At 36.3% G+C, this 17262-nt stretch overlaps 1 protein-coding gene across 5 annotated transcripts in view; it reads left to right on the top strand.

Annotated features, from left to right (window-relative positions):
* Positions 1-17262, top strand: part of Ckap5 (cytoskeleton associated protein 5) — a 102837-nt gene that overhangs the window by 53457 nt on the left and 32118 nt on the right. For all 5 annotated transcript variants that reach the window (XM_046457368.1, XM_046457360.2, XM_046457383.2 and 2 more), the window contains 12 exons: positions 101-229; positions 951-1133; positions 4868-4981; positions 5157-5267; positions 6125-6217; positions 10039-10224; positions 11352-11446; positions 13781-13838; positions 13944-14069; positions 14937-15076; positions 15743-15917; positions 17063-17176. In XM_046457368.1, the coding sequence (XP_046313324.1) occupies positions 101-229; positions 951-1133; positions 4868-4981; positions 5157-5267; positions 6125-6217; positions 10039-10224; positions 11352-11446; positions 13781-13838; positions 13944-14069; positions 14937-15076; positions 15743-15917; positions 17063-17176 (1524 nt within the window). The remainder of the gene's footprint in view (positions 1-100; positions 230-950; positions 1134-4867; positions 4982-5156; positions 5268-6124; positions 6218-10038; positions 10225-11351; positions 11447-13780; positions 13839-13943; positions 14070-14936; positions 15077-15742; positions 15918-17062; positions 17177-17262) is intronic.

Below are 17262 nucleotides of genomic sequence, written 5' to 3'. Positions count from 1 at the left end.
TTTTTATCCAAGAACTACCAACCTGAATTAAAATATCTGAAGTAATATTTCCTAAAGTACTTCGTATTCATGAATATTTTTGCTTAATTCCCGAGTGTAGCACATCAATGATTCTGCTCCTGAAGTCAGAGATGCTGCATTTGAAGCTTTGGGTACAGCTTTGAAGGTGGTTGGTGAGAAAGCAGTAAACCCATTCTTAGCCGATGTAGACAAACTCAAACTTGATAAGGTAGGTTAGTAATGAATTATAATGAAATTAAACAATAGTTTTGTCTCTTGGCATTGTGATTTTGTCTCTTGGAAATTAGAGAGTATTAGTATAGTTTTGATCCAGATTTCTCCATTTTTTTTAAATTACAATTCCCATTAAGATGTATTACATTGCATACTCCCATGCACAATTGAAACAATTTGTGGGAATGTTTTTTGGTGTTTTTTGTTTGCAATTTAATCTTTTCTGTTCATTAAGAAAAAATTGCCAATAATCAATTTGTGAAATTTATTTCATTCTCTACTGGTAGTTCAGATGTAGAGTTTGAAAGCATAACTACTGAGGATTTAAATTTTATCCTAGGCTACAATGGTGATATTTGAACTATCTTTCAAATTATAACCAAACAAAAGCTGAGTGCCCAATCTGTAGAGAAGATGAAAACAACATTGTGAGATAAATTCGTTTCTGATATTCTAGAAAATTACCTTTCTAAATGTGAATGTCTTCCCTCAAAATTATGGCCATCATAAGTTTATTATAATTCTGATTTGTAAAGAAGTAAAACATATAATACATCTACTATTAAGAAAATCTTGATAATTTATCTTTGAAAAGGAAACTTTTCTCTGAATTCTTATATATATGATTGTGGTTTGGAAATGACTTATAAGTAATAATGTGGTCATTGTATTTCAAAGTTGGGCTAAATGATGTTTATCTCACTTTCTTTCTCTAGATCAAAGAATGTTCAGAAAAAGTAGAATTGGTTCATGGTAAGAAAGCTGGATTAGTAGCTGATAAGAAGGAATTTAAACCTGTGCCTGGAAGGACTACTACTTCAGGGGCTGCAGGAGATAAAGACACAAAGGACATTTCAGCACCTAAACCAGGACTCTTAAAAAAGGCACCTACTGCTAAGGTTAATAGATGGTTTAAAAATGAGGATTTAGTAAGATAGAGTTTGAGTCTGAGGTTCATGATTATTCTTCCAGTCTGACTTCATTTGAGAAATGAGTTCATTGGCCACATTGAAAATAAAGCAGAGCATGTGTTAATGAAGACATATATTCCAGAAATATATTTGGCTTACAGAGATAAAAATTACAGGAGTGCATTTTTTTTCCAAAAAAAAAATTTATGGTAAAATATGCATAACAATATTTACTATCCTAACTTTTTTGGGGGGACAATGCTAGGGATTAAACCCAGGGTTTCTTACGTGCTAGGCAAGCACTGTACCACTAAACTACATCCTCAGCTTTTTTATTTTATTTTGAGATAGGATCTCCCTTAGTTGCTAAGGCTGGCCTCAAACTTGCAATCCTGCCTCAGCTTCCCAAGTCTCTGGGATTACAGGCATGTACCACTAGGCCAGCTGTCTTAGTCATTTTTAAGTATACTGTTCAGTAGTATTAAATATTCATAATTGGTGAAACCATCATTACCATCCATGTCCATAACTGAATTCTATACCTATTAAACAATAATCTGTCAAACCCCCTTTCATCACCCACTGGTAATCACCATTCTTCTTTCCCTTGTTTGTTTGCTTTTGTGATGCTAGGGATTGAACCCAGGTCCTTGAACATGCTAGGCGAGTGCTCTACCACCAAGCCACATCCCCAGCCCTTTTTTCTGTTTCTGTTATTTTGGCTATTTTAGATACCCTTTATTATGTAGACTCATCAATATTTATTTTTCTTTTTTTCCTTGTGGTGCTAAGGATCAGACCCATGGCCTCACCCATGCTAGACATGCCAATCTACCACTGAGCTACACTCCTAGCCTCAGTATTGGTCTTTTTGTGACTTATTTCATTTCGCTTAATTAATGTCCTTAAGGTTTATCCATAATGTATCATATGTCAGTATTTTGTTCCTTTTTAAAGCTGAATATCATTCTGTTGTATGGATATGCTACATTTTACTTGTCCATTTATCCTGAAATTTTGATCAGCATTTCCCTAATGATTTATGATGTTGAACATCTTTTCATGTGATTATTAGCCATCTTTCTTTCTTTCTCTCTCTCTCTCTCTCTCTTTCTCTCTGTCTCTCTCTCTCTCTCTCTCTCTCTCTCTCTCTCTCTCGTTGCTATATCAGTGAGCCCCAGTCATTTTTGTTTTGTTTTGTTTTAGTTTTTTTTTAAAAATTTGGGCTGGGGTTGTGATTCAGGGGTAGAGCGCTCGCCTAGCATGTGTGAGGCCCTGGGTTCGGTCCTCAGCACCACATAAAAATAAATAAATGGGGGTATTGTATCCAACTACAATTAAAAAATGAATATTTAAAAAAAATTGAGACGGGGCTAGGGCTATAGCTCAGTTGGTAGGGTGCCTGCCTAGCATGAGTGAGGCAATAGGTTTGATCCTCAGCATCACTTTATAAAAATAAAATAAAGGTATTGTGTCCATCTACTCTAATTAATATATTAAAAAATTGAGGCAGTCAGCCTCTCAAGGGGCTGGGATTACAGATATGTGCCATGGCTGAGGATTTCAATTTTTTGATGAAAACTGGACAACTGTATGTAGTGGAACTTTGGGGGCCAGGGAGGTGGGGGGAGAATATTCAAATATTTTTAGATTTTTGTTGTAATATAGAGTGTTAACCTTTCCTCTTACTCCCTAAGAAACATTCAATAAATTCCTACATTTTCTTTCATGAAAAAAAAAAAAATTGAGGCAGGATCTCACTAAGTTGCTGAGGCTAGCCTCAAATTTATACTTCTCCTATCTCAGCCTCCCACGTTGCTGGGATTACGTCGCATGCTCCACCATGCCCAGCTTGGAGAAATATATATTCAGAACCTTTGCCCATTTTGATTTAAGTTGTTATTTTATATATGTTTTTAGATGCTGATGGGCCTTTATTTTGGTGATTTATTTATATGTGGTGCTGAGATTTGAACCCAGTGCCTCACATGTGTTAGGCAAGTGCTCTACCACTGAGCCACAACCGCAGCTCTTTGTGTTGTTTTTGATTGTTTAGTTTTAGGAATTCTCCCATATATGATTTCCAAATATTTTCTCCCATTATTGGGTTGTCTTATTTGGTGGTTGGTTATTCTGTTGATTTTTCTTGGGTACTAGGGATTTAACACGGGGGCAGTTTACTACTGAGCTATGTTCCCAACCCTTTTTCTTTTTCAAAAAAATATTTTCTTAATTGTTAATACACTTTTATCTTATTTATTTATTTATATGTGGTTCTGAGAATCAAACTCAACACCACATATTAATAGTCAAGCACGCTACCACAGAGCTGCAACCCCTGCCTGCTCCCAACCCTTTTTATAATTTTTTTGAGTTAGAGTCTTACTAAGTTGCTTTGCAAGTCACTGAGTTGCTAAGGCTGGCTTTGAATTTGAAATCCTCCTCCCTCAGTCTCCCAATTTGCTGGGATTGTAGGCATGTGCCACTGTGCCTGCCTTTCATAAAAAATTTTAACCACATAGAAATGGATGGGTATGGGACTGTGGATATAGCTCAATTGAAAGAGTGCTTGCCTTGCTTGCACAAAGACCTGGGTTCAATCCCTAGCACAACAAAAAGAAAAGAAAAGAAAAAGAAAAAAGAAATGAATGGGTACTTTGACATGATTGAATGTATATTTTTAAAATTTTTTTAGTTGTAATTGGACACAATATCTTTATTTTATTTATTTATTTTTATGTGATGCTTAGGATCGAACCCAGTGCCTCACTTGTGTTAAGCAAGCGCTCTACTGCTGAGCCACAACCCAGTCCCTGAATATGTTTTTTTAAAAATGTGTGTATATATACTTGTATATACACATACACACACACACACACAGAGAGATGTACAAATAGCAGTAGGCATACCAAAGCAAAGACAGCATTGTGCTTAATAATGATGAAATTCTGGAGATAATCCTATTGAAGTGAGAAGAAATGCTTGTTAGTACCTTTATTATTTAGTACCTTTATTATTTTATAGTGACTTCATATTAACTAAGAGGTATTAATTAAGAGGAAGTGAGATGCAAAACTGTCATTTTTATAGCTCGTATAATCATATTCTTAAAACTCAAAGCAAGTCACCTAGAAAGAATTCTAAAACAAGAAGATTCTATAAGAAATTTAACTTCAACATAAGTGGAACAGTAAGATTTCTCATGAAAACCGTCTGTTCTTTTGCAAATTATATAGATCTATTATGAGAAATAAGTATGTTCTCCTAATATTAAAGCACCTTGGGATTAAGTATTGAGTAAATGTTATAACTTAGAGACTGTCCTGTACTGGTATAAGAAGAAATGTAAAGGCATTTAAAGACATCAGGATGTCATTCTCAAATTAATCTGTAAATCTAATACAATTCCACTTCATTATTCTTGTCTCATTTATTTAACTACTTATTTTGAATTAGAGGTTCTTAACATGCAGTGTGCAGATTATCTTTCTATCCCCATGAGTGGTCTTCAGAAGGGAGTCTTTATGCCCATGAAACTGAGCATGAAAAAGTTTATTTTCGGGTAATTTTCATTTTAATCATATTTTCTGTGAGCATGAAAAAAGTTTATTTTCGGGCAATTTTCATTTTAATCAAATTTTCAGAGGGTTTCATGATCCAAAAAGTTTACCAGCTACTTTCTAAACCTTAAATGATTTAATTTTTTTAAAAATTGCATTTAGGCTGGTGGACCACCTAAGAAGGGGAAACCAGCTGCACCAGGAGGTGCAGGGAACACTGGAACCAAGAACAAGAAAGGACTGGAGACCAAAGAAATTGTGGAGCCAGAACTCTCGGTCAGTATGATGCACTGTGCCTCCAAGCTGGGAATGTTGAGACATATTGAAGATTCTCAGATAGTATAGCATATCCATGGGAGTGTTCTTTAAGTTTTATCTGGGGTATTTTTGCATTCTTGCCATCTGTTTCCTTAAGCAGTTTATAATTTTGACATATTTTTGTGTCTTACAGATGGAAGTTTGTGAAGAAAAAGCTTCAGTTGTCCTTCCCCCTACCTGTATACAGCTACTAGACAGCAGTAACTGGAAGGAAAGGCTAGCCTGTATGGAAGAGTTCCAAAAGGTAGATACATAGGGATAAGTATACTGTGAAAGAAAATTAAGATAATGGGGAAATAATGAAATCCATAATGAAGAATGTATTTTAATTACTTTGTTTTACAAGCAACAAACATGTTTCATAGTATTAAGTAATGAGATGGGTTTTTTTTTTTTATTTTGTTATTTGTAGCTTTCAATGTCTTCATTCAATGACTTCTATAAGCAAACAGATCTCTCCACTTAAGCCATTCCTCATCCATTTCTGTATTTACCCACTGTGTCATCATTTCTTAGTGGTATAGGCATCATCTGTTGGTAGAAAAAACTATCAAAAACTTGTGTTGAAAAACTTCATTGTGGCTTATTTTGGCATGTACTGTGATCCTCATGAGAGCGAGCGTGGAAAAACTGAAAGCGCAGTGGGACTTGAGGCAAGAACCTTACAGTTTGGTATCTGCCACTTGTGTGATTTAGACCTAAATTTGTATGTCTTTGAAATTTAATGCTTAACTACTTCTACTACTTCACTATATTTTTAGGAAAATTAAGTAAGATAAAATACATATGAGCAATTTCTGCCACAAACTAAGCAAATATGAAAACTGTTACTGTTACTTTCCTTGGAGCAAATTATTTGAGAATTCCTAAAATGTAAAATCGAATAGTTTCAATGAATATAAATATAATGGCCATGTACCACATATCTATCCATTATTTCTCATTAAAAAACATTAGAATAGAAGTAAGCTCCCTCTTTTACCCTCCTCAATTCTATTCCCCTTCTTCCTTCAAAGGTAACCAAGTACTAGACTTTGGTATTTGACCTTCCTTAGTAACTAATATTTAACCCTTAACTCTCACTGTCTTATTTATTTCAAGGCTGTTGAACTAATGGATCGTACTGAAATGCCATGCCAGGCATTAGTGAGGATGCTGGCCAAGAAACCTGGATGGAAAGAAACTAATTTTCAGGTATTTTTCAGTTGTAAATTTAATGTTTTTTATTGAAGTAATTTCTATTACATCATCCTGTGGAGGTGAAACTTATATAAATGGGAGTTTATCTATAACACTATTCCCCTTAGCCTACCTATGTTTCTTCACCTCAGCCAGGACAGTCATCACCACAAAGGCTAAATATATTCTGATAGATTCTCATCCTGCCATCTTTCCCTCATACTGCCACTTTTTTTTTTTAAGAGAGAGAGAGAGAATTTTTTTAATATTTATTTTTCAGTTTTTGGTGGACACAACATCTTTTTTTTATTTTATGTGGTGCTGAGGATCGAACCCAGAGCTCCTACGCATGCCAGGCGAGCGCGCTACTGCTTGAGCCACATCCCCAGCCCCCATACTGCCACTTTTAAAACTCTTCTTCATGCAGCCATCTAGATAAGTGAAAGGAGGACACCTGATTTGAGCCAAACCCTCCTGGTTAAATCCATAAGGGATAATTTTATTTAAAAAAATATTTTAAATATATTTTTTAAATATTTTAAATATACGTATACTTTAAATATTTTTTTAGTATACATGGGCACAATATCTTTATTTTATTTATTTTTATGTGGTGCTGGGGATCGAACCCAGTGCCTCACATGTGCGAGGCAAGCGCTCTGTCACTGAGCCACAACCCCAGCCCTTTATGTGTATGTGTATATATATATATATATTTTTTTTTTTCAGTATATATTTTTTAGTTGTAGTTGGACACAAAGGTATCTTTATTTGTTTATTTATTTTTTTCTGGTGCTGAGGATCAAACCCAGGGCCTCACATATGCCAAGCGAGCACTATATGGCTGAGCCACATCCACAGCCCCTATGTGTATATTTTTAATAACAACTTTATTGAAACTATAAAATTCACTGTTTTGATTGATTGATTTTGGTACTGGGGATTGAACCAATAGGTGCTACTACTGAGCTGCATCCCTCCAAGCCATCCTAATTTTTTATTTTTAAGATAGGGTCTCATTAAATTGCTCAGGACCTCACCTAAATTGCTGTGGCTGGTCTCAAACTTGTAATCCTCCTGCCTCAGCCTCCCAAATTGCTGAGATTTTAGGTGTGAGCCACCACACCTGGATAAAACTCATTGTTTTGAGGTATACAGTAGGGTTGTTTTTGGTTTTATGGGGCTTTTTTTTTTTTTTTTTTAAGAACTAGGGATTGAACCCAGCAGTGCTTTTCCACTGAGCTACATCCCCAGCACTTTTTAAAAATTTTTAATTTTTTAAAAATTTATTTTGAGACAGGGTCCCACCAAGTTGCTTAGGGCCTCACTAAGATGCTAAGGCTAGCTTCAAACTTGTGCTCTTTGCTTTGCCTCCTGAGTCACTGGAATTATAGGCATGCAGCACCATACCCAGATCAATGCAGTTGTTTTTAGTATATTCACAAACTTCTGCAGCTCTACTTTTAGAATGTTTTCATCGCTCCAAAAGAAACCTCATACTCAGTGGCAGTCATTGTCTAATCCTCCTCAGTCTCAGTCTCTATAATTAATCCGTTTTTGATCTTTATGGATTTACCTCTCCCAGACATTTTATATAAAGTAATAATACAATATATGACCTTTTGTCTGGCTTATACTTAGCATAATATTTTCAAATTTCATCCATATTGTAACATGTGTTAGTTCCTGTTTTTTTTTAATTGTCACATAACATTCCATTGTATAGATATACCGTAATTTACTTTTCCAATCATTTGCACATTCACATTCAAATTTTTATGTTTTTAATTCTTTTGAGTATATACCTAGGAGTAGAATTTCAGGGATCATATGATAACTCTATTTAACATTTTTTTTGCAGGGGGCAGGTACCAGGGATTGAACTCAGGGACACTCAACCACTGAGCCACATCCCTAGCCTTTTTTGTGTTTTATTTAGAGACTGGGTCTCACTGAGTTTTTAGCACCTTGCTTTTGCTGAGGCTGGCTTTGAACTTGTGATCCTCCTGTCTCCACCTTCCAAGCCACTGAGATTATAGGCATGTGCCACTGCCCCTGGCTCTATTTAATTTTCTGAGGAATTGAAAAAACAGTTTTCCAAAGTGATTGTATCATTTTTACATTTGCTCCAGCAATGTGTGAGAGTTCTGTTTTCTCTACATTCCCACCAATAAGTTTTCTTCCTTCCTTCCTTCTTTTCTTCCTTCCTTTCTTCCTCCCTTCCTTTCTTTTTCTTTCTTTTTATCCTAGAGAGTATGAAGTATGATCTTGCTGTAATTTTGATTTGCAGCCTCCAAAGTCTCTGCTCGGTTGGCTTAGTGGTCATCTAGTGATTAGACAGATTTCCTTAAAGGCCTTGAACCAATTATGTCTTCTACCTTTTGCCAGGGGTGTGTGTGTATGTATGTTGGGATGTGCCTTGAGTGCTCCAGAACTTTTAAAACTTCTTCTCAGCCTTCTCTTCTTGCTTATGCAGGGCCTGAAAATCATCCAGAAGTAAGATATTAGGGCCCTTTCATTTTTTTTCTGTGCCCACACACAGCCTTGAATATGTGTAGCATCATCTAGATTCTTGAGAATGTATAGAAGCTTTCAAAGTCCTCTGTAGACATCTTATTCCCTAAATCTTACTTTTAAGATGTTGACCAAGGTCCCTTGCCTCAACTGGTATTGCAGCTGCAGGCAGCCCCAACAGTAAATATTGAACAGTTGTTACTAATTGTTTTCAACAAACTCCCTGGGAATAGCCCTTTTTCCCACTGAATTAGATAGTCGGGTCAAATAACAGGACCTTAAAATGGGGCTTTTCTAGGATACTGCCAAATTAGTCACATAATGATAGTCATTATTACTTTTTGAGGAGCTTCAAACCTGGTCTTGCCTCCAGTAGTAGCTACACAATTTTAGGTTTTCACAGTTACCATATTTATAAGACTATGGTTTTGAAGACTACTGTGGACTGGGAGAGGAGGATGTGATGAAGTTATTAAATCTCCAAAAAGCTCACTTTTCTTCCTGATATCTTGGTACCTTTTCTTTAAATGTTCTTTTTAGTGTTTCAAACCTTTAGCTAATTTTCAAATTTCTGAAAGAAATTTTTGCGACTTATTTTTTTTTTAATGTAAGACATAAAATTACCTCTTTTCAGCGGTTCTTATTCTACCTGTCCAGAATTCACACCCAAGACAACTGCATTTTAAAAGAGAGTGCTTGTTACCTAAATGGATCTATAGTTTATGGAATTCCATGCAGCTTAAAAAAGTAAAGTTGAAATATTTAGACAGCACAAAGGGAATTATTTATGAACAAAGGGGTCTTAAGTCCCTTACATTGTCATCCTACTAATTCCTTCCATTTGTCCACTCAAACACATCTAATTTCCCTAAAATCTCCCAAGTTCTGTGTGGTATATGAATGAACATATGAGAGTTGTAGGGTTTTTGTCAGCAACTCTAGTCATAACTTTAAGCTGTACAGTTAGTTTGGTCCTTTCTTATGTATTTTAGAATGTATAATCAGGTCAATGCAAAAACATAAGAGGAGGAGAATATAAAAATTAAAATTTTTCAGTTTATAAACTTGCCAGTTTTTGAAACATTGAGTGGTTTGAGTTTTATTTGTATTTTGTTTGGTTGGTTGGTTTTTTCCCTCTCTTCCTTGTCTGCTACTTTAATAGGTGACAGTAAAGGGTAAAAATTATTTTTCTTGTTTAAAATTCTGATTTTATTTTTATTGTATTCTGAACTGTCCTTAACTATGTTACATCATTAGGCTGCTGTTTAAATGAATAAATGTCTTTGACTTACTCATAACTTTATGATATTTATCCTTTTCAGGTGATGCAGATGAAGCTTCACATAGTTGCTTTGATTGCCCAAAAGGGAAATTTTTCCAAAACATCAGCTCAGATTGTTTTAGATGGCCTTGTAGACAAAATTGGAGATGTAAAATGTGGAAACAATGCAAAGGAAGCTATGACAGCAATAGCTGAGGCTTGTATGTTACCATGGACTGCTGAACAGGTTAGTAGTAACACAAAGCTCTTTCCCCAAGTTAATTTTTTTTTTTTTTTTTTTTTTTTGGCACCAGAGAAATTAAACCCAGGGGTGCACAACCACACTTAAGCCACATCCTCAGCCATTTTTTAAAAAATATTTTTTAGTTTTAGGCGGAACAATATCTTTATTTTTACATTTATGTGGTGGTGAGGATTGAACCCAGTGCCTCATGCGTGCTAGGCAAGCACTCTACCATTGAGCCACAACCCCAACCCCTCCCCAGCCCTTTTAAATTTTTATTTTGAAACATGGTCTCTCTAAGTTGCTTAGGGCCTCACTGAATTGCTAAGGCTGGCTTTGAACTTGTGATCCTCCTGCCTCAGCCTCTCAAGCCACTGGGATTATAGGCATTCACCATGACGCCTGGCCTCCCCAAGTTAATTTTAAAGTAAGACCATTTTTTTTTTTAAGTTGTTGATAGACCTTTATTTTATTTATTTACATGTGGTGCTGAGAATCAAATCCAGTGCCTTACACATGCCAGTCAAGTGCACTATTGCTGAGCCACAGCCACAGCCCCTAGTAAAACCATTTTTAATATTACATTATTTTTACCTTTAATATATTGCTGCTTGATAACGAAAGCTTACCTAAGTCAAGGATAGTCTATAAAGAATGACTGTACTTTTTTTTTTTTTGGTACTGGGTTATTGAACGCAGAGGTGCTTTACTAAAAGTCACATCCCTAGCCCTTTATTTTTTATTTTCAAACAAGGTCTCATTAAGTTCCTTAGGGCCCCCTGGTTCAGTTGCTGTGCTTCTGACTTAGAATCCTACTACCTTAGCCTCCCAAGTCATTAGGATTATAGGCATATACCACAGTGCCCAGCAAGGACATTAAAATCCTTTTAAGACATTAAAATCCATAATGACCACTAATAAAAAGTTTTAAGCAGTCCCGCATGCTTTAAATACTACTGTAACTTACCTCATTTTCTTGTGGGGGTTAAATCTTTTGTTCCTACGTTTTTCTTGTAGTTGTTCAGCATCAAAAAAGCTATATTTAACCCACAGCCATCTTTAAGTCATGTTGTATGCTTATAAGAAATATGAGAGAACATACATCTGATGTTGTTTTTCCCCTGCTCCAGGTTATGTCAATGGCTTTCTCACAGAAGAATCCCAAGAATCAGTCAGAAACTCTGAATTGGCTATCTAATGCAATAAAAGAGTTTGGTTTTTCTGGGTAAGTCAGAAAGAAGTAAAGTAGGTAAAAATTAAATGTTTTGCCATCTCTAATTGGTGATTACAGTAAGAGCTATATTGTCTATATAAAAGAATATTGCCCTTTTTTGGGGGGGTGAGGGGGACCAGGGATTAAACCCAGGGGTGTTTAACCACTGAGCCACATCCCCAGTTCTTTTTTTTTTTTTTTTTTTTAATTTTGAATCAGGGGCTAGTGGCTGGCTAAGTTGCTTAGGGCCTTGCTAAGTTACTGCGGCTGGCCTTGAACTCCTGCCTCAGCCTCCCGAGTTCCTGGTATTACAGAAGTGTACCATCACTCCCAGCAAGAAAACCACTTTTATCCTTAAAAGTCTGTATTGGCTTGTGTTCTATATTTTTATATCCATTAACACAGTCCTCTGAGTTATTTTTCCTTAAGTGTTAATAACTATTCCACAGAAAAGCCATTTCCAAAGATTTCTACTCAAATGACTTTGGAAGTTGCTACATATAATCACATTTGTTTAGAGACCTACAGGGTAGTTTGGTATATTAAATACTCTCAAAAATCCCAATATGGAAAAGATTTTTAAACTTTGTTGTTTTTTTTTTCTTGAGCCACATCCCCAGCCCCTTAAACTTTGTTTAATCTACTATTTCCCAAACTTACTTGTACATAGAATTCAGTTGTTTATTTTATTTAACAAAATCTTATGTAGCTTCCTTTATCCAAGGTTCTTTTTAAAACCTTTTAAATAATAATTTGATTTAAACCTTATAAAAATCACCTACAGTATTGTGTTATGCTCAGTTATAAATGAGGATACTGAAGACTAAATGCTTAAGTTATCTGCCCTCATCATAGCTAGGAAAGTGGCAAAGCCAAAGTTTGAATCTAGGCATTCTGGTTTCAAGAGAATGCTATGCTTGATATACTGTGTTGCCTTTCTTTGTGCCTTGTTACTTTTTATAACAGACCTCTTAGTGTGTTTTGATTCTACTTATGGAAGAAACTCTACTACTCGAGAATTTACCATTCAGTTCAATTATCATTTAATCAAAGAACTATTCAATGTCAGTATCTCTGGAGTTCTCACAAAGTCCAGGTTATTGTTATAATTCCTTTTTAAAAAACTTTCTCTTTTTTTTTGGTTTCAGCAGTGGAGATAGAACCCAGGGTTGCTTTACCATGGAGCTATATCCCTAGCCCTTTCAATTTTTATTTTGAGATATGGTCTAAGTTGCTGAGGTCCTCACTAAATTGCTGAGGCTGGCTTTGAACATGCGATCCTCTTGCGTCTGCCTTCTGAGTCACTGGGATTATAGGTGTAGGATAAGAGGTTAGATGTTTTCAACTTGGTATAATCTGAAAGAAGAACTGGCACACATAAGAGCATTACAGCCTTCTGTAGTTCTGTTCTGATTGGAAAGTTATTTTTTTTGTGTTTTCTCTGGCAGTGTAAAAGTCTTGTTTGCTGGACACAGTGGTACACACCTGTGTTCCCAGTCCTTGTGAAGTCTGAGGCAAAAGGATTGTAAGTTCCAGGCCAAACAGGGCAATTTAGCAAGACCCTGTTTCAAAATTAAAAGGGCTGGGTTATGGCTTAGTAATAGAGTATCCTGGGTTGAATGGCAGAGCTGGGAGAGAGAATTAATTCGTAGGGTATTGAATAATCCTGTCAAGAAATTATGGTTTAGACATAGATTGTAGAGGTGTAAATGTAATGACTCAGCATATATTTGGAAAATAGAACTGAACAGGATATTAAACATAGTGAGACACATCAGGAATTACTCCAAGGACTCAAGAGTAACCTGAGTGATTAGAAGAATAATGTGACTCTTTACTGAGTTAGAGAACTCTGAGATTGGGGGGTAGACAATCAGGAGTTTAATTTTCATGTACTGGATGTCAGATGTCTGAGACATAGAAATGTCATAAAGTAGATGGGTAAATGAATCTGGAGTACATGAATGAATTCAAAATTGTATTTAAGAGTCTTAATTAAGCATAATGTGATTTTTCAACGTATAGATAGTATTTAAAACTTACTTTAAAGTGAGAGTAGATGTAGATGAAAACTTCACCCAAGGGATCCAATCCCAGAGTCAGTCTATAAAACTCTATTGCTCTATTGAGTCTTCCGAAGGTTTCATTTATTTGTTTTCAATTTCTTTTTTTTTTTTTTTTTAATATTTATTTTTTAGTTTTCGGTGGACACAATATCTTTATTTTATTTTTATGTGGTGCTGAGGATCGAACCCAGCGCCCCGCACACGCCAGGCAAGCACGCTACCACTTGAGCTATATCCCTAGACCTTGTTTTCAATTTCTAAATGTTATTTCTTCTTATAGGTTGAATGTCAAGGCATTCATTAGCAATGTGAAGACTGCTCTAGCTGCAACAAACCCAGTGAGTATATTCTGGCACACGAAAGGGCATTACAGCCTTCTGTGGTTCTGTTCTGTTCTGATTGGAAAGTTGTTTTTTTTTTTTTTTTTTTTTTCTCTCTGGCAGGCCGTGAGGACTTCTGCCATTACCCTGCTTGGCGTGATGTACCTATATGTTGGTCCCTCTTTGCGAATGTTCTTTGAGGATGAGAAACCTGCACTGTTATCCCAGATAGATGCAGAATTTGAGAAGGTAAAGATTCCACAAATGTTACAGTCCATTGGTGAACTTGAGAATCTCATTCATTAAGGCTAAACTTTTAAACCTTTGGAATGAAGAATATATATGTATTTGCTTTTATGTGCACAAAGTATCCTTGAAAATGTGCATAAGAAATTGATTTTGTGAAGAGAACCGGGTAACTCTGGTATAAGATGAGATATTTTTCTCTTTATATTCTTCTGTACTTTTGAAATTTCAAACATAGTGAGCATACTACCTATTCAAAAAGTACACAAAATAATAACTTTTTTAAAAAAATGTAAACTAAAGCAAGGCACCATGGTATATATCTATAATCACAGCTACTTGGGAACTGAGGCATGGAGATTGCAAGTCCCTGCTCAGCCTGGGCATTTTAACAAGACCCTGGCTCAAAATTTTAAAAAGGGCTGAGGGCTGGGGATGTGGCTCAAGTGCTAGCGCACTGGCCTGGCATGCACGGGGCGCTGGGTTCAATCCTCAGCACCACATTAAAAAAAAATAAAAAAAAGACGTTGTGTCCACCGAAAATTAAAAAAAAAAAAAGGGCTGAGCTGCTTAGCATGCATGAACCCCTGGATTCAGTTCCCAGTAATGCCAAAGGAGGGGGTGGCAATTTGTGATTAAGAAGTCAGATTCTAAGAAGTTTGTGTGTGAGGATCTATGGGTTTGCCCCAGCACTACACACACACACACACCCCATATATATATGGTGTGTGTGTGTGTGTGTGTGTGTGTGTATCTACTATGTAAGTAAGTATTTTGACAGAATGAGAAAGTTTGACATAGGCACCTTCCCTAATCTGTTTGTTTTCATATTCTTCATCAAGTTCATTTGCTTTATTCATTTTTGCATAGATGCAGGGACAAAGCCCACCTGCTCCAACCAGAGGGATTTCCAAGCATAGCACAAGTGGTATAGATGAAGGAGAAGATGGAGATGAACCAGAAGATGGAGGCAATGATGTTGTTGATCTTTTGCCAAGGACAGAGATCAGGTTGGTTTCACCCTGTGAATGATTTACTTGATTCATTGTAAATCATTGTGTGTGTTTGTGGCAATGGAAATTGAATCCAGGGCCTCGTGCACGCTTAGTAAGTACTATATCACTGTGCTACATTCCTAGCCCTTTTTATTTTATTTTGAGACAAGGTCTTGCCCGGTTGCCTAGGCTGGCCTTGAGCTTTGTGATGTTCCTTGGAAGAGTTCATAAGAAATTGATGATTTTGTGAGGAAGAAAATTGAATAACTCTGATGTAGAACTGGGTAACTTTGGAGACTTCAGCCCAGATGGGACTACAAACTGTTGTCACTATGCCCAGTTTCAGTTCATTGTAAATTCTTTTTTTTTTTTTTTTTTTTGGTACCAGGGATTAAACCCAGGAATGTTCAACCCTTGAGACACATCCCCAGCCTTTTTCATTTTTATAAGTTTTATTTTGAGACAGGGCCTCATTGTGGTGCTTAGGTTCTCACTAAGTTGCTAAGGCTGGCTTTGAACTTGCAATCCTCCTGCCTCAGCCTTCATACCTATTGGGATTATAGGTGTCTGCCGCCGCACCCAGTTCATTGTGCTTTCTCTTTGAATTCAGGGATGGGAACTTCTGTGATATCATATTCTTTTAGGAGCCTAAAATAAAAGGTTATATCTTCTATTTTCCAGTGATAAAATTACTTCAGAGTTGGTGTCCAAGATTGGTGATAAAAATTGGAAGATAAGGAAAGAAGGCCTAGATGAAGTGGCAGGAATTATCAACGAAGCAAAATTTATCCAGCCAAATATAGGTGAACTTCCAACTGCCTTGAAGGGTCGACTCAATGATTCAAATAAAATCTTGGTATGTAGACCTTGTGCCTTTTCTTTTTCTCTTCTTTCCCATTACAGAAGGTTCCTTATCAGTACATCCTTCACTAGCAGAAAATAAACTATTGCTTTATTTACTTTGACCTAGAAATAGCTTCCTTTAATTTCTTCTGTGTTTCTCAAGATATTGCAGGTTTATTCATCAATTCTTTTTTAATTAAACCCAAGGGTCCTCACCACTGAGCCACATCCTCGCCCTTTGTATATTTTATTTAGAGACAGAGTCTCCTGAGTTGCTTAGCACCTTGCTCTTGCTGTGGCTGGCTTTTAACTCAAAATCCTCCTGCCTCAGCCTCTTGAACCACTGGGATTACAGGCATGTGCCACCACACCCAGCTTATTCATCAAATTTTTGTTAATTTCAAACTTTGCTTTTTACAAGGATCCAGTATTAAGTATCTTTGTATGAAACTACATGCAGGGCTGGGGATGTGGCTCAAGCAGTAGCATGCTTGCCTGGCATGCGTGTGGCCCGGGTTCGATCCTCAGCACCACATACAAAGATGTTGTGTCTGCCAAAAACTAAAAAATAAATATTAAAATTCTCTCTCTCTCTCTCTCTCTTTAAAAAAAAAAAAGAAAGAAAGAAACTACATGCAATATGTACACACATGTGTGTGTGCTCACTTAATTTCTAATTTTTTGGGGGGTGGGGTACCAGGGATTGAACTCAGTGTTGCTTTACCTTGGGCCACATCCCCAGCCCTTTTTTATGTTTTATATAGAGACAGGGTCTCACTGGTTGCTAAGTGCCTCACTAATCTGCTATTTGAATTTTCGATCCTCCTTCCTCAGCCTCCCGAGCTGCTGGGATTACAGGTGTGCGCCACTGTGCCCGGCTTCTAATTTTTAAATTTGGATTTTTATGTCAGGGTTTTCTTAAACTAAGCTTTTACCTTTAAAATATTATTATTATTGTAAGTATTATAACTTATGATCTTAAATTCTAACAATACATTTTTATGAGCTAAAACTTATTCATAGCTTTAATAGATTTTTTTATCTCTTGAGCAGATCAGAAATCTGCTGTGTTTACTGTATGGCAACAAACAATCTTGCAAAACTTTGAGTACATCTTGCTTGTAGTTTGAACATAAAGTGTTGACTCTTTCCATTCAGGTGCAACAGACATTGAATATACTCCAGCAGCTGGCAGTAGCCATGGGCCCAAACATCAAGCAACATGTAAAGAACTTAGGCATTCCTATCATCACAGTCCTTGGAGACAGTAAGGTAAACCTAACCCTTTCCACTATGCTGCATTCTGGAATAGACCAGCCACATTTTTGGGCTAAGGATAATTCTCTTTTCTAGAGTAC

The sequence above is a fragment of the Marmota monax genome, unplaced genomic scaffold (assembly GCF_021218885.2).
Source record: "Marmota monax isolate L192 unplaced genomic scaffold, Marmota_monax_Labrador192_F-V1.1 WCK01_AAM20220418_F8-fsc00047, whole genome shotgun sequence".
Classification (NCBI taxonomy): domain Eukaryota; kingdom Metazoa; phylum Chordata; class Mammalia; order Rodentia; family Sciuridae; genus Marmota; species Marmota monax.
This window is presented reverse-complemented; position numbering and strand designations above follow the sequence as displayed.